This window comes from Silene latifolia, chromosome X (genome assembly GCF_048544455.1).
Source record: "Silene latifolia isolate original U9 population chromosome X, ASM4854445v1, whole genome shotgun sequence".
Lineage (NCBI taxonomy): Eukaryota > Viridiplantae > Streptophyta > Magnoliopsida > Caryophyllales > Caryophyllaceae > Silene > Silene latifolia.
This window is the reverse complement of record NC_133537.1, coordinates 237,785,940-237,813,231: the sequence shown is the minus strand read 5'-3', so window position 1 is coordinate 237,813,231 and position 27,292 is coordinate 237,785,940. Positions and strand designations below refer to the sequence as shown.

General features: G+C 34.5%; 1 protein-coding gene across 2 annotated transcripts; it reads left to right on the top strand.

Annotated features, from left to right (window-relative positions):
* The first annotated feature begins 8,217 nt into the window (after window positions 1-8,217).
* Window positions 8,218-22,374, top strand: LOC141623851 (uncharacterized). Of its 2 annotated transcripts, none has more exons than XM_074439999.1 (17): window positions 8,218-8,482; window positions 8,582-8,929; window positions 10,429-10,722; window positions 11,455-11,669; window positions 11,759-11,833; window positions 11,927-11,993; window positions 12,538-12,863; window positions 15,093-15,326; window positions 15,415-15,602; window positions 16,243-16,384; window positions 16,511-16,619; window positions 17,087-17,189; window positions 17,313-17,502; window positions 18,451-18,549; window positions 18,634-18,692; window positions 21,156-21,261; window positions 22,041-22,374. In XM_074439999.1, exons 1-17 carry the CDS (start codon window positions 8,290-8,292, stop codon window positions 22,203-22,205), a joined length of 2,913 nt encoding a protein of 970 aa, XP_074296100.1. In that variant the 5' UTR covers window positions 8,218-8,289; the 3' UTR covers window positions 22,206-22,374. The 2 variants fall into 2 exon arrangements, with proteins under 2 accessions (XP_074296100.1, XP_074296101.1); XM_074440000.1 differs by lacking the exon at window positions 8,218-8,482 and having other exon boundaries at window positions 8,582-8,771; window positions 8,816-8,929.
* Window positions 22,375-27,292: the final 4,918 nt, after the last annotated feature.

Sequence of the window (27,292 nt, the reverse complement as noted above, 5' to 3'; positions counted from 1 at the left end):
AGGTAAGTGTACGAATCATATTTGGGAATTAGGAATAAAAGAAAGTGACTTTAGCTTGCGTAAGGTGTCTTGAATTGGGTACGATGATGGTATGAAGTAGTTTGTGGATAATGAGTGATGTATAATCTAGATTAAATATTTGTTAAGTGTTGGAAGTTATGGATAGTGAATGAAGATTGAGTTGCATATTAAGGAATATTATTGTTGAGCGTGACTTGAAAACTTTGGTTGATAGATAACTGAGATGTATGATGGTGGATTTAGTATTACCAAGTTTGGTTTTCGCGGTCATGAAAGTAAGAGTGTGGCATGTAATGCTTGAATATTCAATTATATCGTTGAGGTATTTGATCATTTGTGTTAAGAGTGCAACTGTTTAATTTAAGTAGGTGTGTATAAGTGTGAAAGTGGTTGTGTGGGAATCCGACCCTATGAGTGGTAGTATAGAGGTTGTTTGTAAAGTTGCCTCCCAATCGTCAAGTAAAGCGTCTGTGGTATACATCAGGATCTTGTCGTAGTGTCCATTTGAGGGTTGATGTTGTTGTTATCCTTGAGGATAATGGGTGATTAGGGCCGTCTCCATAAGGTAGTGTACGTGTTGTGGATACCGATGTGGCTATTGCGATTATTGGTGACGGCATGATGATATTGTTACCGGGTATAGGGGGAATGCTATGCTTATGAAACGAATTTTGAAATGTCATATTATATCATGTTTTGTTTTAATTGGGTTGTAATAATGGCCATAAGGCCGTGAGTTTGTTTTAATTTTGTTATTTGATGGTGTATTAGTCACCATCGGAATCTATGAGCATTTGTGTGATGAAATAGGAACGTTTGGAACCGAGTTGGGAATGAAAATATTCTGCCCAGGTGACACTCGACCGAGTGCACCATGCACTCGACCGAGTGGTCTGTTTTGACCCTTGTTTGGTTGATATTCGACCAAATATTGAGCGTGTACCCTTATTTCAAAGTTTATATTAGTTGACTTGTGTTGGATGAGCATGATTGACCTTACATGGGTGATATGTGTGAATTGTTTACGTTTGACTACATGGTGTGACATTTTGCAAAGTAAATGGAAATTGTTGATTCAACATGAGTGGATTGATGACATTAATGATGTGATAACCTTGTTTGATGTGTGTTAATCGACGTGAGTTCATTTCGTTGCATAAAAGGAAGATGGAAAAAAATGCAAGTTATGTGTTGCATAGTGATTATTTGCATGATTGTGATTATGGTCTTCCGTATAAGCGGAAGTGTTAATGATGAATGGGAACGGATATGGAAACACATGTTTGATAATGTGGTGGATTTGACGCGGTATATGTGTGGCATGATGTCCGGAAATGGGAATGTTGAATATGGTTGGGTCACATAACGAGAAATTTTGCATTGTTTGATTGTTTCATGGTGTCTGCATATTCGTGATTGATGTGCATACATGTTAATGTATGAGATTTGACGTGACATAGATACGTAATAATAATCGAATTATACCCCGTGATAGATATGTATATATAACCAACATGAATTAGGAGTGGTTTATTGGATTCTAGATTGGAACCGTGGGTTTGACCTGACACTTGACCTTTGTGAGGCTTGTAGATGGGGGATTATATCAATGGAATTAGAATTACATGAGGTTTGATTCAGTATTGCAATGAGTAAAAGAGAGTGTTGAACTTGGAACATAGTCATTTGTGGAATTTAGTAATGAATGTATGAGAGCATATTATGAGGTTTGATAATTGAACTTCAGGACGAAGTTCTCTTTTAGGGGGACTGAATGTAACAATTCGGAAATTAAGGAAAGAGAAAGTACGGAATGGGAGGAAGTAATGAGAGTTGAACAAAGAACCTTGGGATGAGTGTGATGTTATAAAGGAACATATACGGTTGATAAGCATGTGAGGTGAGTGAGAGTACTTGAGAATCAAGGATGAGATTTCAGGAGACTTAGGAAAAGAGAGAATGGGGTGAACTTCGGGGACGAAGTTCATTTTAAGGGGGGAAGACTGTAATACCCCGTATTTTATAATTATATATTTTATATTGTTTATACGAGTTATGCATGAGACGTAATAATATAATAATAATTATTATTATTATAAGACGGTAGTAGTAGTAATAATAATAATAATAATAATAATAATAATAATAATAATAATAATAATAATAATAATAATAATAATAATAATAAGTTTTAACGATAATAATAATACGTAATACGGATACGTGTATACTCCATCTACCATACTACCATCCACCTTATCCATCCCCACCTTATATCCTCATTCTATCCTAACAAAATCCACACAAATCCTATAGAGAGAAAGATGAGAGAAAAAGAGAAAGGAAAATGAAGATTTTATCCCTCCGCCTCGAGATCGTAATGAGCGGTTTTATGTGACGGTTTTTGCGAGACGGTTTTATGAGGCGGATCTTGGTGTATCGAGTAGCTTATGGAGATTTGCTAAAAGGTAGGTTTATCCTACTCAGTTTCAATATTATGTCTAATTGTTAAATGAGTCATTCATTCATTTGCATTGGATGAGCCGGTAATTGGCATAATGTGTGGTATCTTGCATTTATTGTAATGTCTTGTATGTCGGAGGACGTGGTGGCTTACTTGTTGTTATGGAGACGTAAGGCGGTTGAGAGACCGTCTTACGCTTGAGTCGCCTCTTGGAGCTTCCCACTCCAAGAGGGATGTGCACATTAATGGCTTGAGTTACGGATGGACTCGTGTAGTTGAGACACGAAGTCTGGCAGGGGATCCTGTTGGCTTCCGAACCCGGTACGTCTGGGCATGTCCCGGTACCTAATTGTGGTTGTTGGTATGTCTGCGCGTGTCCCGGTATCAGTGTGGTTGTCGGTATGTCTGGGCGTGTCTGGTACCGTGGTGGTGGTTGTTTGATAGCGTGTCATTCATATCATAGTCATGTTGCATATTCACACACTCGTGTCGTGTCACACTTTATTTATTGAAACTGACTTTTGTATGTCTGTGTAATTGTCACCTATTTATGGGGTGGCCTGTGTCAATCTATATGATATTTCCGATCATATGGGGAGCAGGTTGAGTACATGTTTTACTTGTTGATGTGATCGGGTTTTGGGCCGCGCCTTGGACTCGGAGTCGAGTAGCATAGTATAGATGACATAAACGGTAGTCGACTTGTAATTTGTATAGTTAGCATTTATCATTTGTTTACGTTTATGGTTTGTAATCACTAAACTTGTTATTTATAATAAATCTTTCTTGATTGTATATCCGATTCACCACCTCGTGAAACCGAGATGGTAACAACTCCCAATTACCTTGGCCGGGTAAGAAGGGGGTGTTACAGTTAGGGTTTCAAGAAAAGAGAGAAAGGTAGATCTCAACTTACAAGGTGAAAGGAAGAAAGGAAGGAGGTGTATGATCCCTTAATCCAAGCTTAAGTCCCATTAGGAGGTATTTAGGTGGCTTTTAGAGACAAGGGAGAGGATTTGGAGTAAGAAGGAAGAAGAATGAAATGATTTGGATAAGATAAGATAAGATCCCAAATTAGATGTTATCGGGTACTGTTTAGTGGCACTCGGTCGAGTGCCTAGTCCACTCGGTCGAGTGCTCGTCCACTCGGTCGAGTGCCAGCCACTCGATCAAGTAAACACTCTACTCAGTCCACTGCATCCCCACTAGGTCAAGTAAACACTCTACTCGGTCTACTGCATCCCCACTAGGTCTAGTCCGAGTCCTACTAGGTCTAGTGTACGGTCATCCTTTGCTTCCGAGTACTTCTCCATCAATCCCGAGGTCTCCTCACGCATCCCAAGGTACTTTTGTGGCTCCCAAAGCATCTGGGTATTACATTTCAGGTCTGTAGACTTCGGGTCGGATTGGGTCATTTCGGTATCAGGTCATTTTCGGGTTAGTTATTATCAAGTTATTATTTATGGATAATAATGAGTTTGTAACAATAAACATTCAGGTCGAGTTATACTGAATCGGGTCAATTCGGGTTCGGGTCTTGAATTCGGGTGTCAAGTCGTGTTCGGGTCGGGTCATTAGGATCGGGCAATTTTTACTTGAACTTCTTACTTGTTATCCATCACAACCTCCTCCAACTCTCCATTAACTTTATCTCTCCTCAAACAAACTTTAAACTTCATTCAAACTCACTGACGTCGTACCACTATCCTCTTTGGGAAGCATAACAAATTACTTTTAATAACCATAAACCACGATTAAAAACTTCTATTATGAAGCAAGAAATGATAATGGGGTTTTCTTGATTTTAGTTAGATTAGTATACGATTAATTGAGTTTATGGTAATTTAGCAGGCTAATAAGTAAATGAGTAGGTTAATGGGCAATTGAAATGCTAAAGAGGCGAGTTAATAGATCAACTAATAAAATAAGTTAGTGAAGACGATTAATAAGGTCACGACTAATGTATAGAGTTTACTCGGGCCACTCTGGTCGGTTACGGGTCGAGTTAAGGCGGATCGAGTCATATTGGGTTCGGGTTATGTTGGGTCAGTGACGGGTTCAGGTGGGTTCAGTTCATGTTCGGTCATCTTCGGGTCGGGTCATCAATAGGTGACAAATCGGGTCGGGTCATTAACGGGACAATATCGGGTCAGGTTATCAGCAAATATTTTATCCTATGTATTTAGTTTTAGATGGTAATTTTATGTTTAAACAAAGGGTATGTATATCACTAATTGTTAGATAAAACCGTCTCATACCATAAGACCATAAAACAGGCCCATTAACTAAAAAACCCAAACAAATTCGACAGTTTAATAACCATTTCTCTTTCATTAATCTCCCTCCTCTTTAGTTACGTCCCATCTCAACAAATCTTTTCTCCATTTCACCATTTTTCCCTTTTAGATCATGGATATCACCCATAATCAACCATTTTCTGCCATATTAATTTGCTTTATAAAGATTGAAGGTAGCTTTATTCATGAATTTTGTAAAATGGTAAGTCCCCATATTTATTTGTGTCTTTGATTTCGACTATGCTTACTCCTCGTTTAAAACTTGTAGTGTACATTTTGTAAAGTAGTATACATTAGTTAACAACATAAGAGTTTAAGTTGAAAATTGTGTCTCTAAGTTATTGAAAATTCAGGAAGAGTATGTTTCGTAATTGGTGTAAAAGATTTTTGGATGAAGACTCCAGAGTTCAATACTATAAATCTAAAATAGGCTGCTTATTAGATTGCAAATCTATTTTTTTATTTTTTATTTTAAATTAGGTCTCGAAACCTCATGTATGTTTTTTTAACGTGAATACATGGATATTAGCTTAAAATTGTGAATTTTGATAAACTATTATTGTCGACTTGTCGTAGTAGTCATACCATATATATCGTGTACCCAGTACCTAAGTATCTTTATTGCAGGCTTAATGATGCATGTGAAGATCAAAGATGTCATATGAATCTAAAAATTATAATCTATAAACAGGTAATTATTTTAAGTTTTGAATACTCTTATTTTTAGTGTGAAAACTAATTGTTTTAGTTGGACGACTTTTGATGTTAACAATTGTGATTAAAGTAAAAAAAATTTATTAAAGCTAATTAGCTCAAATGGAAGAGCGTGTGTAATGCACAAGATGTGGGTTCAACTCCCACATTAGCTTTTAAAGCAAAGAAAATAAGATGAAAGGAACTTATATTTTGAAAACTGAATTTTTGCCATAATTCGTGTTTCTAACTTAAAACCATTGTATTTTAAGATGAAAACTTAAATAAAATTAATCAAGATTTTGGTTTGAAATTTTTGAGGTTTCGACTTTAAAATTTTGGGTTTTAATATTAAAAGACCTAGGTTTCAAGGTGCAGCTTTTAAGATGAAAATTTTGTACTTGATTCTTGAGTTAAATTCTAAAAGCTCAATAATTTTATGTTAAAGTTCTTCCGTACCCAATGTATTATTTTGATAGTTGAGGATTTTTGTCTAATCTTAACTAGTTTTACTTTGATAACTTATGTAGCTAAAGCAAAATTTTGACCTATTGACTCATGATTATAATGTAAAAACCCTTAATTATAAGATGAAATTTCAATTTGTAATTTTGTCTAATACTAAGTGTTCCGGGTGTAATTCCGAAGCAGGATTATGACCACTTAAGCTTGTAGAATGACGTCGTTTGCTTGTCTCTTCCTTTCACTTTCTCCTGTAAAGATGAACAAACTGAGGGCTCGGCTTGGTACCGAGCGTACTCACTCCGACGCTCAAGTCAGTAAACTTAAAGAGATAAGTTGTGTGTTAACTTGGCAAAGTATATTGTAGAGAGATAAGTGAGTTTATACCAGATTAAGATGATATTTGGATCCTTTTCTCAATGAGAGAAGTGGAGTATTTATAGACTTTCACCTTTTGTCACGTAGTGGCCAAGTGGCCAAATGGCTAGCAGGTGGAAAGACTATCTTACCCTCGGCCGAGGGACCCATGCCGGGCCGGCAGGCCTGGTTGACTCCATGCCGAGGGGACTGGATGCGAGTACGCGGATATGCCTCTCGGTAGGCTAGTTGCGAGACCGAGACCCAGTGACAGCCGACAGCTTTGTGCGATTAGGGGTCATCCCAATACGTTGACTTGTCTTTATCATTTATCTTTGACCTTGCTCAATATGTTGACTCGGTCAGCGGGTGCAGAATATGCCCCATCACTAAGTTTGAGTTAAATTCTCATATCATAAGAACTCCACAATTTAAGAACAAATAAGTCTAATTAAACTCATTGAGCAAGATGCCATTTTCCAAGAACCGTATATGCTGCATATGCAAATCCTATATGCCAATTAATATTTGATAAATTGGGAATGTTCAGTTGCACAGTTGCACAGTTGCACTAGCTAGGCTCGTGACATAGTGCACTAAGAAAAAAATGACGAAAGTGTTTATAGGTAGTTATTTTTTTACTGGAACTGTTACTTTTTTTTATGCCATAACTAGTCGTTATTTTGCATTTGGTTTTACTGTGTAACAATTTTGATTTAACAATTGGACTCTTTCTTATTTGAGCCCGTCCTATAGCATAGGACGGTCCTATAGGAGAGTTGCTGTATGTATATTAATTGTAGTTTTAAGTGAAAATAATTAAGATGAATGTCAATTTGGTCTCATGTAAACCATTATTAAGCTAATTCATTATCGGGTCATATATTGGGTTGCAAAAATATTGGGTCACTAGTCAGGTGGAGTCGGGTCGGCTCGGGTCGAGTTTGGGTGGGAAAAAATAAGGCTGTTAATCTGTTATTGGTTATCGAGTCGTTTCAGATCAGGTCAGGTCAGGTCGATTTCGGTTCACCGAGTTTTCGAGATGTATCGGGCAGGCCGGGTCGGGTTCCTCGGATCAGGTCAGCTTTTGCCAACTTTAGACGCGGAATAGGGGATCAATAGGTGTCATGAGAGACCGTTTCCAACTAATTTAGTGAGAGACATAATAAGAAAAAAAGAAATTCAATGGGTCTCTCACCCCATCACATGAGAGGTCTCTCAATAAGGCGTCTCTCTAGAGTTTTTGTGATCGGGGATACATAATAGAAAACCGAAAAACTAGGAAGATACAAGTCAAATTTCGAAAAAACATTGAAGAGGCTGCTGAGTGTAGGGCAGAGTACGGATCGGGTATTTGATCCAAAGTGCTAGTTCGGATCGGATATCCATATTAAAAATCCTGAACTTAAATATCCAATATCCAAACCAAATGTCTCGGATATCCAATGTTCGGGTATCCAAAATAATCGGATCGGATGCGGATATCCATCAGATATCCTTACTTTTGAATTTACTTTAAAATTAAGTTTGAAACACAATTATATTCATAGTTTTACATGATGATTTTATTTCGTATTCTTATTCCAATGTTCTCGCTATAAAATTGAAGTACCACCTAGATATTTCTCTAATATTTTAAACATTAATTAAGTTGTTGTATCAAATAAAATTTTATTTTCTCAAAATTATACTAGAAACTATAGTTTCGGATCAGATCGGATATCCAAATGTTTTAATTCTAATATCCATATCCAAACCAAAACCAAAGATTTCGGATCAGATATCCAAACCAAACTTAACTTTCGGATAGGATATCCAAAAATTCGGATCAGATTCGGATCGGATATCAGATCAGTTTGGATAATCGGATTTTTTGCTCGGCCCTAGCTGAGTGTACTTGAGCAAGACTTAAAGATGCGTCTGGTGGTTTGGGAGATTTAAAGAAAGAAGAAGGTGGGAGGTTAAAAAGTGAAGGCGCGGAGATTTAATTAAGAAATGAAAAGGGAAGAAGAGAAGAAGAGAAGGGTGAAGAGAAGAGAGAAATGGTTAGTCGTATTAGGAGTTATACTTCATGCTGTTTATATGTTCAGCATTTTCGACATTTACTTCAAAACTCCCATTGTTCATGGCATGGATCCTGTCAAACCTCGTTTCTCTCCTCCTGCTAAACGTCTTATTCTTCTTGTTGGTACTATTCTATCTTTACACTTTCCCTTCTTATTCATTCATTCATTCATTCATTTATTAATCGTGTTACGAACTGCGATCTGATTATGCTACTTTGTAGCTGATGGTTTGAGAGCTGACAAATTCTACGAGCCTGATGAGAATGGAAATTATCGAGCTCCGTTCTTGAGGAGCGTGATTAAAGAGAAGGGCCGATGGGGCGTGTCCCATGCTAGGCCTCCAACTGAGTCCAGACCTGGGCATGTTGCTATCATTGCAGGGTTTTATGAAGATCCCAGTGCTGTTACTAAAGGATGGAAAGCTAATCCTGTTGAATTTGATTCTGTGTTTAATCAAAGTCATCATACATTTTCATATGGCAGCCCTGATATTGTCCCAATATTTTGTGGCGCATTGCCACACACCACCTGGAATACATATCCTCACGAGTTTGAAGATTTTGCTACTGGTTCGTCTCAATTCTTAAAATCATTTTTTTTTTTTTTTGTGATACTTATTAATTCGTACTACGTGAATGCTTGTTTTGTCTTTTCTACAAGTTTTTTGGACAACGATTCTACAAGTTAGTTGATGTATAGTTTGCCGGGTAATATGAAAACTAGTTGCTAGTGTAAAGATATTCAGCTACCAGACTAGATTTTCTTGTTGGACAAGTTAAATTTGTGTTGTAATGTGTGGGGAGCTAGTTTTGATTATCGGAGTGGTGGTTTAAATGGGTTATTTGTTGATTTTTGAGTATGATTGACGCCAAGGTGGAGGTGATAATATGAAGATAGTAAATGCCTAATAGGTCTAGCTTATTATAGAGGCTGTTGCTAAACCACGGTTTGGTCCAAGATTGGAAGTGTTCACTCACTAAACTTGTATGGCTGGAGGCCTTCTGAATACCTCCTCGTTGGCAAAACCTTATCTTGTATGTAATACACAAGGCTTCTGGTTGTGTCCATGTGTTTCTTGTGATTTCGCCAGATGAGGAATGTTTTTAAGGACCATGATTTTACCTTGTTTCTCTCGATGTTAAAACAGTAGCTGCTCTAAGCTGGCACTAGGCACTCTAGTTTTGGTCCTTTTGGATGCCAACGATGTGCTGTCATGAGTTAATTGGTACAAGTCAGCTTAATATTTGGGTAAGGTTATTTACGGATTAAGTTTCTATTATTAGTTCTAGTTTGCACTCACTCTAAGTGTTTACAATGAGTCCTGAAATGTGAACTTTTTTATTGGAGGGCAGCAGAAGTACTTGGGCTTATAGTCCATAGTTTCACAAGAATTTTTCTTGACATCTCATTTAATTTAGAATCTAACTGTCTAAGAGCTGATCTAGTGACCAAGGATGCAAATATTGCTGCTCTGCTCCCATGCTCGACCTCATCGGACAAGGTCATGGTGAAATTTGACTGGGAAGCTGTTATGTTCGTCTCGATTTATTTGAATAGTGACTAAACAATTGTTCGCTTGATTGTCAATATCTGAGATAAAGAAATTTGCAAGCTGGTCAATCTTCAGTGGCCAGAGCTAGATTATGAATTGTATGCTTTGTTTAAATAAGGTTATTTTGTTACATACTCCCTCCGTCCCGGTCAATTGTTGTCCTTTCGTTTTGGCACAAAGACCAAGGAATGAGGAAAAAGGCCAATAACTAAATGACAAGTGGAACAAATTGAATGAGAATGATCAAATTACTCATCAAGTTCATTTTTAAAATAGAAAGGACAACAAATGACTGAGACACCCCAAAATGGAAAAGGACAACAAATGACCGGGACAGAGGGAGTATTGTTCAGCATAGCAGAAACAGTTTGTGTAGTTAACATATCCGATATAACATCATGAATTAATTCAAAGTGTAAATATAATTTGACACCCCTTTCAGCTTTTAATCTTACTTGTTACAAGTTATGACATCATACTTTGTGCAATGCCTTATCGTAGTTATTATTCACGCAGATGCGTCGTTTTTGGATGAATGGTCCTTTGACCAATTTCAGAGCCTTTTAAACAAGTCAAAGGAAGATAAGAAACTGCAGCAATCACTTGAGCAGGATAATGTGGTCATTTTTCTCCATCTACTTGGCTGTGATTCAAATGGCCATGCTCATCGCCCATTCTCGTCTATCTATCTCAATAACGTTAAAGTTGTAGACCGGATCGCTGAGAGAGTGTATGAAATAGTAGAGGATCATTTCAAGGACAATAAGACTGCATACATTTTTACAGCTGATCATGGAATGAGTGACAAAGGTAGCCTTTGATAGTTGGTTTACATTTGTGTACTATTTCTTTGAAATGGATTGATAGCCATCTGCATCATTGAATTATTATTATTTTGCCAGTTCAGAATCAGTTTATAGTTACTTCATTAGATAATTTGGTTTTCTTATACTTTGGGGCCTCACCTGAACATTTCAGTCTCTGACCATCTGACGGCTCTGCTTATATGAATGAGGGTTAGCGGGTTGTTGGCTTGTTGTCTTGTTGTTTGCGTATTTGACTGGATTTTGGAAATAAAACGACGTCAAAACAATGAGTTGTAGATATATGCTGATCAAATATTTCTTGTTAGTGTTTAATGAGAGAGAAACAGAAGATAGTGTTATAATATTAGTTCTTGTATCACCTAAAATATAATTGAAACTTGTAAGATAACGTAGCTGTAGCATTTTATTAGTAAATGCATATGATTGATAGAGGTGATTCTTATACTCATCCATGTCCTTTATAATTGTTCGCATTTGATTCAGGTGGCCACCGACATCAACTCTGACTGAAATATTGTCCGTAATTAAGCACAACACTTTAGAAATGACAATATGAAGATATTTGTTTTTGAAAATTCAATTGATTGTGCAAGTAATAGGTACGACACATTTATTTGTAGAGTTAATGAATTTTTATGTGGGCCATATTTCTATCTGACTTGCTAGTGCTCATACTTTTTGGTGAAGACAGTATCATATGAAACTTGATGTGCAGGTAGTCATGGGGATGGGCATCCGACAAACACCGATACCCCCCTTGTTGCTTGGGGAGCAGGAGTGAAGGCTCCCCAGCCTATCTCCAGTAACCATTCTGACTGTGGCTTCAGTTTTGTTGATGAACATTCACATGACACACCAACACCTAATGAATGGGGTCTTGGTGGCATTGAAAGGGTGGATGTCAATCAGGCTGATATTTCTCCATTGATGGTTATTTACCTTCCTTGATCATCTGCATGACATTTTCTTTTCCTTATCTGAGACCTACTGTTCTCATTCGTCATTTGGCCTTTTTACAGTCAACTCTTCTTGGTATGCCGTGCCCTTTAAACTCAGTTGGAAGCTTGCCTCTTGATTACGTAGACTTTACTGAGGTATGTCATGAGATTATTGTCTAATTGTAATGTGAAAGTTTCTTGTATCTTTGTCATTTTCTGTAACTTAGTTCTCTAATTGAAAGTTTCCAGGGAGATGAAGTTGAAGCTGTGCTTGCTAATACCAAACAAATCTTGAACCAATTCCTCCGCAAGTCATGTATCCTTCTTGCTGTAAATTCTGAATTTTAATGGCCATCTTGTCACGTTTTTCACTTGGATTATGTTACGCGGACTCGTATTGAAGTATCTGACTCGAGTTCATGTTAAACTGTCAAATTCACCTAGTTTTGTAAACCTTCAGTTTTTTTGGGTTAAACAAAGTGTCCTAGTGTCCTAACTCCTACTCATGTCTGAATGTCGAGTGTGGACAAGTAGGCAATATGAAGAGTCGGCTTAACAAAACTTGGCACTTGATTGTTTTGTCGAAGTTGCTACATTGTCATCCTTGCAAGAGCATATTACTTCCAAATTGATGGGGGATTGGTCGTAGGGGTAAACTTTCCTGGTCAACTTATAATTCTATTCTTTCAGGACTCACATTAGCAGGAAGTTGTTATTCTATATATTTACGGTAATATTCTCTCTTTCAGCAGCAACTGCCAGCTGAATTGCATGACCATTAAGAGTTCGCATTCCATTTAGGTCTGCCATTTGATACTGTCTTTGACTAGGAAGATTGGTATTTCTTGACAAGAGATTAGATATAAAGCAATCACATTCCTTGTTTTTCAAGCCTTTCAAGCCATTAACCAACTATTTGTCAATGTTGGATAAAATTGAAGAGCATGTCTCCAGCAGAGAGTACCCAAATGCGATGAAATTATCCGAAAACCTCAGAAAATTGGCTCTTGAAGGACTTCATTATTTCCAGACATATGACTGGATGATGCTCATGACAGTGATAACTCTTGGATACATTGGTTGGATTATCTACCTGGTTGTTCATGTTTTGCAATCCTATACTAGTTGGCCTGGTAAAATGATGAAGAAAGAAGAAGCTGATCACCAGGAAAAAAAACCAAGGAAGGTATGAGGCTATGAACAGTTGCTTGTTGTAGAATCCAGTCCTTTTCGCTGCATACGTAAACATGCTCTTGTGTAATGATTTATTGTCTGTTCAGGGGATGGATAAATTCCTTTGTATGCTGTCTTATCTTTGTGTATTTTACCAAGATACATTTAAAAATGTGTAAAAGACGAAATTATGACAGCTAATAGCTAAAGCAAAGGAGTACATTAGCTCTGAAACTCGAGATGGGTTTTAAAGGGGATAAATGCACTACTCAATTTATTTGATTTTCGAGTAATCTAATTATCGGATTGTTAAGGAGTCAATGGTGGTACTGGCACCTCATCTCCATTCTCCTAGACCTAAATTTCTCATTACATGGATTTTCATCAAAGTATCATGCACTCGAACATATGTCTGTTGGATGTTCAATTTCCCATTCCTGCTTTTTGCACCTGAAAACTATGGTCCTGCAAATACTAGAAACACTAAAGAGAATTGCGCAAGCCTCCTAAGTTGAGCAAGGATGCTATTTTGTTCTCTAAGGGAAAACTGTTTCTATTGGTTGTGTTTTCTTTACCATAATTTGTAGTGAAAATATTATGTTAATGGCCTGGTCGTTTTCTCCAAAGTACTGCTGATATTTGTTTTCTTTTTATTGATTGATGACATTTAAGTTATTAATGATTTGGCAAGTAATAGTGAAAAATGAGCAGCAATAGGCAAAATATGCTTCTACTCTTTTTTTTTTCTGTTTTTTTTTTTTTTTTTTTTTTGTGGATGAGCATTCATTAGCAAAATGTTCGGAAAATTCATGTAGTACCCCTAAGGTTTGCCACTTTGCATGCAGTACCCCTCTTTTTAAATAAGAAAAATTTGACTGACCATAGCTTGTGTTCAGGGGTTTAGAAAATGATGATTTTTTTTTGGAATTGATGGTGCTTACGTGAACTACGATTCGGAAAAAAAAAAATTGTCGCCATTCTAAACTCGTGGTAAAGTTTTGTCTATCAAAGTTATTTGATCGAATAAACTTTGACAAATCAAATCTCTTGACCACGAGTTCCAATTGGTGATTTTTTTTTCATTCAAACTGACTGTTTTACAAAATCTTCATACTGGAACATAAAAAACCCGCTTCTGATCTCGTGATCACTACTTATATTCAGACAGTTTTTTTGTTGAAATGTTACACGTGCAAAGTGGCAAACCAAGAGGTACCACGTGAATTTTCCGATGTTTTATTTTATTTTTACTTTTTATTTTTTTAATAAAATATTTCTTGCCTATTTTTTGTTCAAATTTTCATTGGTTGATTTGTGGTGTCCCTTGTTTTTTCTGCTTCACAAAAGACTTTAAACATTCGAAAGGTTCTACTCTTTGGAGCAACTAGTAGGGACATGAAGTAACGAAACTATCAAGGTGATGAAATGTGTGTCTTACTAGAAATAGTTCTATATTTTGATAATGTTTTGGTGGAGGTTGAAGCAATTGCGCTAACCATGTTGAATTCCTTTTTTACTTAGGTTGATCTTAAATATAAAAATTTGAACCACCGAGAAAATATTTCTAGAGATAATCTTACTCACACCAGTACTATAGACATCAGTGATGGTAAAAACATTTCTAGGAGAAAAGCATTTAAAGGATTTATGAAGATCATAAGGGTAAAATTGTTTTACTCGGTGGCTTGGTGCTAAACTACTAGAGTGTGGTCAAGTTAGTGTATTGTTGGCTTATGCTGTTTCTCTGCAAGAGGGTTTCTTTGCGGTTTAAACTTTGGAAGCTTCTGATGTATCTATAGGAGGAGATAACCTGTCTCATTATTCCACTTTGTGCGGCTCTTAAAGTTTCTTAGAGAATTTTTTTTAATGTAATGGCAGACATTAGAATTGAGTTCGCTATTCCCAAAATGTGAGCTATTCAATTTTTATTTTTTTTGCAGCGGGACCACTAAAGTAACTAACTCTATCCCTCTATGGACTATTAGGGGCATTTGTGTCGTATTATTTTGAAATGGACTTGATAGGATTTCACTTTCTCCACTCTTGTCAAAGAATGAGACAGATTGTACTTTTATGTGATCAACCAAATTTCCTTTAAACACTAGAAAATGCCGGCTCTCCTTTTCTTGTTATCAATTATCTAGTAAGAGTTTTTAAGGTTCCATTTGCCATCAGCAAAACTACAGTTTCCTTTCATTGCTGCTTTATGCATCTCTTTTTGAGTTATCCTTTTTGCCTGCAGGTCTATATTCTTGGAGGGTTGTTCATGGGGGCCTTTTCTGTAATACTGCTTATTGAGCGTTCTCCGCCTCTGTACCATGCTTATACTGCCATGACAGTTTTCCTTTGGACACAAATTCTAAGTGAATATCAGTTTTTGAATGTTTTACGAAGAAGGTTGCAGAAGGAGAAGCTTGGTTATTTCATCAAACTTGTGGCTTATTGTGTTGTTTCAGTTCTTCTCCTTGAATTTCTGGTACTATTAGAAAACAAATTTTTTCTTTCTATAGAAAGCTATTTTCTTACACTTATTCTTGACTTTAAGTTGGTTTCCACTTGCACAGGTACATAGCTTCACAGAAAGAAAACTCTACACTGGGTGTTTCCTGGTTACTGGGGTTGTAGCTTCCTTTTATCTCTATCGTGCAATGCCATGGAGATCTTGGATACCACCATTTATATGTGTATCATGTTGGTGTCTGTCAGCTTTCACATTGATGCCTGCAGAAATTCCTGACAATACTTTGCTGGTGTAAGTTTCCTTCATCACTCTACAAGCAGTCTTTTGTTTTGTCATATGTACATCTCTTTTTATTTCCATTTCTAGGGGAACCAAACACTTTCTATCCGTGTACTTGGGAATGTAGTGGAATAAAGCAAAATGGCTCACTAAAGTTGTAATGTGTTTTTTATGCTATGAAGTACCACTCAGTCGATGCAATTTTAGATGCAATTTCATTATTGGTCACCTGGAAACGACATCTCTATGCTTTTATAGACATGTGACTGTACACATCTGATTCTCTTATCTAGCCATGGACAGATTCGGGTCATGTTATTCCTATAAATCTCTCATTTTATGTGCAAAAAACGGGTCTTGGTGTATAAGGTTTTTGAATAGTAATCTGCATATAAACATATCAGACCATGGAGGCATGGACCATGGTAAAAATCTCGGTTTGAGACTTGATCTCGTAATTGGTTGTCACGACCTGATCTTGGTCGTCTTGCTATAAATGCGGTCGATGCCACGGGAAATGCGGCTGCAGTACCCTTCAAAAGTCCAAACCTTCATGATTAAGACACATGTTAGTGTTACAGCTGATATCTGAAACAATGTATCAAAGTATCAAACATGAGATGATGTTCTGCATGTGCTTATTTGTATGCAGAGTTGCTAGTGGGGGTCTGATAGTTATCGTTGGAGGGGCTGCAAGGTGGCTGGAACTGCACAGTGAAGATAATAAATACTGGTTACATATTCTGAATCATGAATTGACTAAGCCGAAGCTTCCCATGCTTTTTCATTTACAGGTGTTTAAATGATTGCTATAATTAATTTCAACGATTTCTGCAGATTGAGCTTGCCACTATGCCCTCTTGTTCTTCTTCATCATTTTGATCATTACCTTGATGCTGACTATATTCTACATGATATAGGCTTTTCTGGTGGGCCTATCATCTATCATGGTGCCCCTATCAACTTCTCACAGAACCCAAAATCAAGAATTGCTTGTTTTGCACCAGTTAATAAATTGGTTTGTTGCAGGTATATTTTAACCTTCTTCTCATATCACTCTGTCCATCTCCCAATCAAAAAGACATTCCACCGGTCTCTTATCCCTAACTCTTTTAATTGTTTAGCACAAGAACTGAATTAGGCATAGATCTTTTAGGTGCGTGTATATTATGATAAAAAGAAATTGGAAATAAATTCACTAATTCATAAAAGGGAAGGCAGTCTAGTTGGCCACCATTGACATGTTAATAACTTTATTGTACACATGTGCATGCTTTTATGTGGGCGTCAATAAGATGGTATTTTATACCTTAATTGATTCATGTTGTGTCTTTGCATTAATCATGATTGAACAATCTTTTACTTCTTGAATAGCTATGCTTTTGAATAGCTATTGCTTTCGTGTCAATTTCCACCAGGTTATTGTTGTGGCTATTGCTTTGGCAGTTGCTAGTGTCATTTCATTGTACTGACATGGTTTATGCATTTTCATATAGGTGTTTCATTGGTTCTTCCACTGTTTTCAGCACCAAGCCTTTTGTCTAGATTAACTTCCATATTTCTCGGATTTGCACCAGCATTTTTGCTTTTATCGATTGGGTACATTTTTTTTTTCAATTCTAAAACATAATTAGAGTCAATTCAAGTGTTTTGTCATGTTTTGATGTGATTCGTCGTGTTTGAAGGGATATAACTGATCATTTCGTTCTGATCTTCATGTAGATATGAAGCATTGTTCTATGCTGCATTCAGCCTTGTACTAATGGCATGGATATTGTTTGAAAACTCAATTCTCACCCTGGGTAGACCGAAAAGATCAACATCTTCGCAAGATAGTATAGGAGAAGAGATCTCTGCAGAACATGCGGATAGGCCTTTGAAGTTGTCTGATGTTAGAATCCCCTTGGTCTTTGTAAGTCACATTTCTTCTTTGCACAATGTAAATTTAATTATCTTATTGTACCCTATAACCCTAATCATGTCATTTTCATTCCCAATGGAGCCAAGGACTTTCTATTCGTTGATTTTAGATTGTAATGAAGTAAAAAAAAATCGCTCACTACTGGTGCATGTTAGATGTTCAATTTAGTTCGGGAAACAGGTATGAGGAACACTATTGGGTTCAAATATACAGAACTCTGGCAACTTAGTCTGCGAAACAACTATGTTCCATTCAGTATGTTTTGGTTTTGAGGATTGGCCTAGGGAACCCGGAACTATGCAACTATGAACTTCATTGAGTTTGCGACAATTTTTTTGTTTGTTTGTTTATCATGGTTCACCTAGAAATAGCCTTTACACATTGATACCTTTTAGCAGCACTAAGTTTCTATTTTTTAGCAATTAAAATCTGGTCACAGTAGTTTGTATGCTCTTGATTATTTGGAAACTTGACCTAATATGGTGGTTTGTTTCGGCGTCATGGTTCTAGAATGAACCCATCCTTTTGAATGATTACCTTGTGTTTCTCTCTCGTTACTAATTTGTTTGTACTTTCTATGCTTAATCTCCTCTGGTTGAAGGGGTGTGTACTGAATTTTCTGTGGCTTAAGAACAGCGGTATAGGTTTGTGAGTAAATTACCTATAATGAAGATATGGCCTTGTCATAATTAATGTTTTCTTGAGATAAACACAATGACTATTGGCTGATTTCTCTTGTAAGCCATTCTAGCAGTATGCTGGTCTGACTATATACAGAGAATTTTCCAAGTACATATTAAAGTGAATGGTTCATATCTTGATATGAGGTGCTATGATCGATCATGATGTAGTCACTTATCATGATGTAGCAGTATGTTTGTTGATATATTCTTAACTGTGTTCCAGCTATTTGGACATTGACACTTTATTGTTCTGCAGATGGTTTTGTTTAATGTTGCCTTCTTTGGCACTGGAAACTTTGCTAGCATTGCGAGTTTTGAGATATCGTCTGTCTACCGTTTCATCACAATCTTCAGTGTAAGCGACCCTCAAATATCCCTAGAGTTGCTCACCAATTTTTATTTTCTGGCTAATACTGATCTTATGTATTTCACTTTGCAGCCGTTTTTGATGGCAGCCCTTCTAATTTTCAAGTTATTCATTCCCTTCATGCTTGTGATGTAAGTGCCACCACTGGTTTCTTCTTTCTTGTTCCCCTTCTCAATTTCTTACATTTGATAGTAATGACTCGTGATGTTTTGATTTATTTTCTAGCCCTTTTATAGTAAACCAACGTGTTTGATGATAAATCATAAAATTTCAAATCTCTGAACCCCTCCAGTCCTCCATCCCATTTATATGTTGTTTTTTGGTGCCAAACATTGTCGAGTGCCAATTGTAATTAAATCATAATCTCTCACAATGCACACTACCTTATTTTTATTTCGTAATATGAGACTAGTTGCTTGATAAACATGACACATTTAGATCATATTCCTACATATATTTGGTGAAATTTATGGTTAAAGTTGATATTGAATTACCACTATAGTCGTATGGAGACGGTAAATTTGGGGATGGAGCTCGTATTTTCTATTGGCTTTTGAGTAGGATTGTTAACAATGATTATGGTTAGTTCCATAAGGCCTCAAATGTTGCTGCAATATGTAGAGTCATTCTGAATCATAGTTCACATGTAATCCCAGAGGAGGTTACTAGATTTGTCAAGAGTTGGAAGCTTTGACATTTACGTGATGGTCATTGGAGCACTATATTTTTCATGGTGGTGGTACCGCTTCTGGTATAAATTACGTGCCGATTAAAAAATTGAATGCGATTGTGGGATCTGTCATCATAGACTAATATGATCATTGCCCCGATGTTGCCTCAAAATTTTGTAGAAGTTGTAGTCATGTAAGAATGAAGATTTATTACTATGGCTGATACGAATGTGGTTGGGATTCGGATTCTACTTTGGATCGATGAGGTGGATAAGATCCTACCAGACTAAAAAACATAGTTAGAATTGTAGAATATGGTAAAATCTTGTGTTTGAATCTCAAACAAGGATCAATTGCGAGACATTATCTTTTAAAATGGTCAACTTGTGAACTACTCCCTTACATTTGTTTTCTTGCAAACTCACCCCTTTTAAAACTTATTTTTGTGGAACATTACCCAAAGTAGGGCTGAGCAAAAAATCCGATTATCCAAACTGATCCGATATCCGATCCGAATTTTTGGATATCCGATCCGAAAGTTAAGTTTGGTTTGGATATCTGATCCGAAATCTTTGGTTTTGGTTTGGATATGGATATTAGAATTAAAACATTTGGATATCCGATCCGATCTGAAAACTATATTTTCTAGTATAATTTCGAGAAAATAAAATTTTATTTGATACAACAACTTAATTAATGTTTAAAATATTAGAGAAATAACTAAGTGGTACTTCAATTTTATGTCGAGAACATTGGAGTAAGAATACTAAAGAAAATCATCATGTAAGACTATGAATATAATCGTGTTTCAAACTTAATTTTAAAGTAAATTCAAAAGTATGGATATCCGATGGATATCCGCATCCGATCCGATTATTTTGGAAACCCGAACATTGGATATCCGAAACATTTGGTTTGGATATTGGATATCTAATTTCAGGATTTTTAATATGGATATCCGATCCGAACTAGCACTTTGGATCGGATACCCGATCCATACTCTGCCCTAACCCAAAGTGGGTTTCGAGCAGAAACAAAAGTCAACTTTCCGGCAGTTGACCTCTTTCTGCACATGAAAACTTATATGTTTTCTTACTTTTGTAAAACACTACCTTTTAAAAGGTTGTTTATGCAATTTTTTGGTTTGAACAGTGTCGTGAGTTTTTAATAAGCTAAAACTCTATCATATGGACCCAAATAAGGAAAATCTAATTAACATCAACTATTACATAATCATTTGTGATCATTTACATGTTTAGTACATCATAGAAGATGTTGATTAAGACCAACAATTAGTTTTAACATTCTTCACGAAAATAGAGGTGATACACAATTCGTTTACTTCAATATTACAAACTGTGTGTTCACCTAATGATGCTCCTTTTTCCCGGTCCTTTCATTTACTACTTAGGACCAGGATCGGCCAGCACTTTTTGGACATAAAATTTTTTGAACCTACGATTCACATTGGGTGTTGAACAACTATGGTTGATACTGTTTTCTATTCATTAGACATGAGGAGAAAAGCATCAGGAGTCACGTGTTATGATTCATGAATTAAATACCCTTCTTGTGGGCGTAAATTTCACTGCAGAATTAGACACTCTTCGTCTCATTTTTGTCTCCACTTAATAAGATGTAGAGAGTCACGTTTAATTATCTTAAACTATTATTTTCTTATTATCATTTGAAAAGTTTTACTACTCCTGGTATATGATTTTAGAAAATATTGGTCAAACTTGATATTATTTGATTTCCAAATCAGGTGAGGAACAATAAAAATGAGATGGAATCGATCGATATTGAGATTTGGCTTATTGAAACAGAAATCAGTTTACACACAGATTTTATGTCAAAACCATATCTCTATTAAAAACCCTTCTGAGTTTAATGTGTATTTATCTGATTCGTTCTAATGTGCAGTTGTGTCTTCAGTACTATAACCAAACTTATTCGGGTTCCACGCTTGGGATTGTATTTTCTGGTGGTACTCTTTTCCGATGTAATGACTATCCATTTTTTCTTCCTGGTATGCACACTAAAAATCTCTTTTCCTTTCGTTGTTCCTTTTGGTCACAGACAGTGTGGTTACAATTGATTGGAATGCAGCATTACAAATTTTGACATTGTTTGTTGGGTTACTTGTAGTTGTAGTTAAGTAAGTGATTCCCTATCTTTCAGGTTTTGCTTGTATCTAAACAGTTAATTAAAGGTGTGTTTGGATCTAAAAAGTGAAGGGATGGGGAATTGATGAGAGATCTAAACCATACCAAATCCTGCTTAGTACTTTTGTTCATTTAGTAACTTGGTCCTTGTACATTTCACTTACTCATCTTTTGTAATAGTAGTTTAGTATTCTCAATCTTTGTGCAATAAAGGTCTGCCTAGTTTGAAATGGATTGGAGGTGCTATATCATTTCCTCAGTTCCATTTATTCGATATCCTTTCTATTGGGCAAGACTCAAGAGTCGAGACTGTGGGCAAGAGTATTTGTATAACTACCTACCTCTTCTTTTCCATATAACTACCAGGTCTAGACTCTAGGTGCTATTTTTATAAAGATGATGTTTATGTCGAGACTCGCATTGTTCCATATAGAGAGTCCTTGATGGACTTGGTAAACTTTAAAACAAAAGCATATGCAATCAAGTTAAAGTCCAAAAACAAAAATGTTAGGACTTGTGTAGAACAAAAAGAGTACCCTATTATGTACTAGGTGTCTGAAAACCCGCGTTATTCAATATACCTTGTTTTCCTTATTTCTTATTTTTATATTTTAATTGTTTTTGCTGGTATGAATCATGTCAGGTACGAAATACAGGAAGTTGGATGGAGATAGGGAACAGCATCAGCCATTTTGGAATAATGAGTGCTCAAGTTGTATTCGTGCTTTTGCTCTTCGCATTAACAAATATATACACCAAGGATATTCAGATTCAAAATTCTGCTTCCTTATCTCGAAAATTAGTTTAGGGGTTGTTAGAGGTCGTACTAAAGGGTAAGAAATGTTCCAAACTATACACCTCCTTAGTCATAACCCTTTTTTTTGTGTCGGCTATTATTTTTGCACATGGTATAGTGCCTTCTTGTTGAGAATAATTTTTTTTAACGTAATTGATTTTCAGAGTACATTTTTACTCAATTGAGTACTATTTGCACAACTCGTTCATTTTAGTACTCTTAACTAAAAAAAACTCTAAACATAATTCTCTTAAATTTTCAACCATATAACGTTTTAAATTTCACTAATTATGTATAGTAGCATTGTACAACCGCCTCAAAGTTATTGAGCTCTTACACATAGTTGTTGAGCTATTTTACAAGTTATTGAGCTATTTTACAAAGTTATTGAGCTTAAAATTTTTTCTGTTAAACTCAATAACTTTGTAAAATAGCTCGATAATTTTGTTAGTAGAACTCAATAACTTTATAACAAAGCTCAACTAACATGAGTGGTTGGGTTCTTCCTTTTTTTTTTTTTTTTTTTTTTTCTTTTTGTTTTTTTCCTTTACTATGGAGTATCGTAGTACAACGATTGATTTTTATTTTATTTTTTTCACTTTTCTAACGTAGTTTCCTCAATATTTTGTATTGCGTTGTTTTATTTTTTCCTTGAGAGTTTCACACGATATAGTTTAACTTACAAATGACTGGATGATTATTTTTCATAATATTTTCCTATAATGTACGGTGGTGGGCTGGTGGCTGTAGTAGGGGGTCGGCTGTGGTGGGAAGAGAGGAGATGAGAAACGAGATGAAAAATTGAGAGGAAAGGAAATGATGGTAGGAAACAAGAGGAACTTTTTATCTTAGGTCATTTCGAATTGGCCCAAGATAAAAAGTTCCTCTTATTAAGTACTCTAGTATTGCTACAAAAAAAAAAAAAAAAAAATTCATTCAACATATCATTTGACAAGACGATTTAAGCACTCTAGTATTGATCCAAAAAAAACTATCAAGTAACTTGCATATTCTTCCTTGACTATAAGTCTCACTATCCGTCTTAAGATAAAACGGGTTAAATAGGATATCATTTGCATAAATAAAACAACTCAATTGCTAATATTTATGCATTTTGTTTTGTCTTATCTATACAAGTAGTGTGTTAGTTGACTCATCTTAAGTTTAAGACGAATACTTTGTCTTAAATGAGAATTTGTTTTACTTTGGGAGCATACCCACAAAAAGTAAAGATTGGAGTGTAATTTTGTTTTCTTAACTTTATTTTGTGGCATCAAAATAGAGTTACTCAAAATTTGGGTACCTAAAATACATTTACTTATAAACTTGGACACCTAAAATGAAATTTTGTAAATGTAATGTATTCAAACTGGAATTTTGCAAAATATTGGGCACCCAAAATGAAAATATCCCTTAATTTAATTGGTTTTACCCATTCGGTCAAATTTAAGTAATTATTATACCACTTTATTAAAACGGGCATGACTAAAATAACAAAAAGGGGCTACTTTCCTGAATTTTATTCATGTTATGAAATATTATTATATACTATTATATGGATGTCCATATGTTAGGATATTCTAGAGTTATTGTATTAAGGAAACTCTACCCTATTGTATGTGTATATATATACCCCTCATAATGGAATAAGAATACAGTTTTGTCTCTCTCATATTCTCTCTAACTTCTCTCTACAATCCTCTCATCTCTTTATTTCACAATACATTATCAGCATGATATCTAACCGACTAAGACGAACAAATTAAGAGGATGCAGATCCAAATACCAATGTTTACGTGGTTGAGGTACGTTTGTATAATAAAAAATTGCAACTGCGATAATTATACAAAACATTAAACATTATTATACCGGTTGAAACATATAAATATGTGAAAGTAATTCTTATAGTATTGATTTTGCACCCCTGAACTCCACTTAAAACAACATGTGTAGATATTTGTTTTTATCATGAATCTATCTATATATATATATATATATATATATATATATATATATATATATAAAAGAGAGTTTTTTCGAGCGATCTGAGAGCGTCCACATCATCAAAAATCAATTTATGAAAGTATAATTTTTAATTTAAAAAATAAAGTGGAGAATCTTTTAATTATTATAATATGTATATTTCCTAAATTATATTCAAGTGATATTTCCAATTTTTATATCAAACTTTTACATTTCATTTGGCAAAAAAATATCGTTAAAAAAATTATGAAAATAATATAATTAGCTTTGTGGTAAAAAATGCTATCATTAGAGTATAGATTTCATATTATTTGCACATATTAAAGATGGTGTACTTCTTAATATGTAAAATTGTGTAGAATTGTCCCACATCGAAAGATTAACACAAGGTGGGTGATCCTATGATTATAAATATGAGTCATCATTGGAACCTATATACTAACCAAAAACCTTTTGAGTCTCTTAAGTATTGTTTTGGAGAGCTCTTAAGAGTTTATATCATTATATTCACAGTATGATATATATTTTCTATATTATATATTATATTCAAGTGATGTTTATAATCATATATAAAAACTTATACATCTCATTTCCCAAAAAGGTATTATAAAAAAAATTATAAAAATTATATTATAATAGATTTTTGGTAAAAGAAATGCTAGCATTAGAATATAGTATCATATTATTTGCATATATTTTTAATTATGATAAAAAAATAAAAACAAACGTACGAATATTAATAAATAGTACTCCCTCTATTCAAGACGAAATACAACAATTTACACACTGGCCAAGACACAAATTACAACGTAAACATCTTTAAGTTTACATTATAAAAAATTTAAAAATTTGATATTCTCATTGTACTTTATAGGTGAACCAAATAAGATTCCACATGACCATATTTTGTCTAACATATTGTAGGGAATCGTAAAGATTCTATTCGTTCTTGAATAATGTAAAAAGAGGAATGTTGTATTTGGTCTTGAATCGAGGGAGTATAGTACTTGCTCATTATTATATATTAACCCGGGTTAGATGTCGAATTATGTGCGAAAAAGATGGTGTATTTCTAAGTATGTTATTTGTCCCATATTGAAAAATATGTTGGTGTGGTGAATATATTACGTATAAATAATATAATTGTCCAACATCGAAAGTTTAGCATAAGATGAGTGATCATATGATTATAAATAGGAGGCATCCTTAGCACCTAAATACCAACCCAAAACCTTCTGAGTCTCTTAAGCATTGTCTTGGAAAGCTCTTAAGAGTTTATATTATTATCTCCATGGTATGATGTGTATATTTTTTATATTATGTCAAAGTGATGTTTATAATTTTTATATAAAAATTTATACATCTCATTTAGCAAAAAAATAACATAATTTTTTTTAAAATTATATAATTAGATTCGTGATAAATAAATGCTAGCATTAGAATATAGCATTAGATGTCGAATTAGGTGCGAAAAGGATGATGTATTTCTAAGTATATTGTTTGTCCCACATTGAAAAATAATGTAGGTGTGGTAAACATACTACATATAATGATATAAATAGTTGAATTGTCCCACATTAGAAGATTATCATGAGGTGGGGTATCACATGATTATAAATAGGAGTCATATTTGAAACTTAGGGGTATAAACCCAAAATCTTTTGAATCGCTTAAATATTATCTTAGAGAGTTCTTATAAGAGTTTGTATTAATGGCAAACCTTAGTTACAACAATACCATACAAATATTAATCACGTAGATATTTATAAAAGCGATTATATATTACTATATTAGTGATATTATAATGTTTATTTTAAGACAATCGATAGTATAATAACTTTATTTAAGAAAAAATCATAATTAAAAAATAAAATGGGTGCTAAATATACATAAATTGCTTATTAATGTGTCATATATAATGATAATCTCTACACTAAAATAGAAAACTTGTGAATTATAATACAATCAAGTGTTGCATAAAAAGATCTTGAATCCACAAACAAATCAATAATGAGCTTTTTTACTTTGATTAATAGTAGAATTAAATCTTTTTAACTTTCAAATATAGGTAATTATTATACCTCATTACATTTCAGTAACTAAAACACATTATATTTTTAACCATTAATCAAAATCGCACCAGAAAAAAAAAATATTTTGCATTTGTTTATACATTTTATTGCTCTCTCAATTACATCTTAAAAGTCGTGTTGGTAAAAACAATGTAATTTAAATCATATCATTTGTACATATTTTAATTATGACAAAAATGGAAAAAAACGTACGAATATAAATAGATAGTATAATATTTTCTCATTATTAAATCGGGTTGGATATCGAAATAGGTGCAAAAAAGATGGTGTACTTTTTCGTGTGTTATTTGTCCCACATTGAAAAATAATGTAGGTGTGGTAAATATACTACATATAAATAGTTGAATTGTCCCACATTAGAAAATTGTCATAAGGTGGGGTGATCTTAAAAATTAATTTAGGAAAGTATCATAAATAATATTTTTTGATGTAAAAAAATAAAGTGGAGAATTTTTTAATTATTATAATATTTATTTCCTATATTATATTCAAGTGATGTTTCTAATTTTTATACAAAAATTTTTACATTTCATTTGGCAAAAAAATATCGTTAAGAAAATTATGAAAATTACATAATTTGATTCGTGGTAAAAATGCTATCATTAGCGTATATATTTCATATAATTTGTACATATATAAAATTGTATACTTCTTAGTATATTATATGTCTCACATCGAAAAATAATGTAGGATTATATAAAAATAATAGAATTGTCCCACATCGAAAGATTAATATAAGATGTGGTGGTCTTATGATTATAAATATGAGGCATCCTTGGAACTTAGGTATTAATCCAACATCTTCTGCATCTCTTAAATAAGATGTTTTGATTTGATTTTTGAGACATAAGATGTAAATATTAAGACCTTATAACCATTTTTTTTGTTAATAAGCTAATTAACCTGTTGCAACGCACGGGCATCCAAACTAGTATGAAATATACAATGGTGGTGGCTTTTAGCAAACACAAGTTATAATTATTGATCTTATTTTGCAAAAAGACTATCTTTTGGTAATTTGAT

Coding starts and splice junctions, on each gene's coding strand:
- LOC141623851 (XM_074439999.1), top strand. CDS start 8,290: ATGAAAAGGGAAGAAGAGAAGAAGAGAAGGGTGAAGAGAAGAGAGAAA. Junction 18,550..18,633: donor GTTTCATCACAATCTTCAGT/GTAAGCGACCCT, acceptor TTCACTTTGCAG/CCGTTTTTGATGGCAGCCCT. Junction 21,262..22,040: donor CTATCCATTTTTTCTTCCTG/GTATGCACACTA, acceptor GAATCATGTCAG/GTACGAAATACAGGAAGTTG.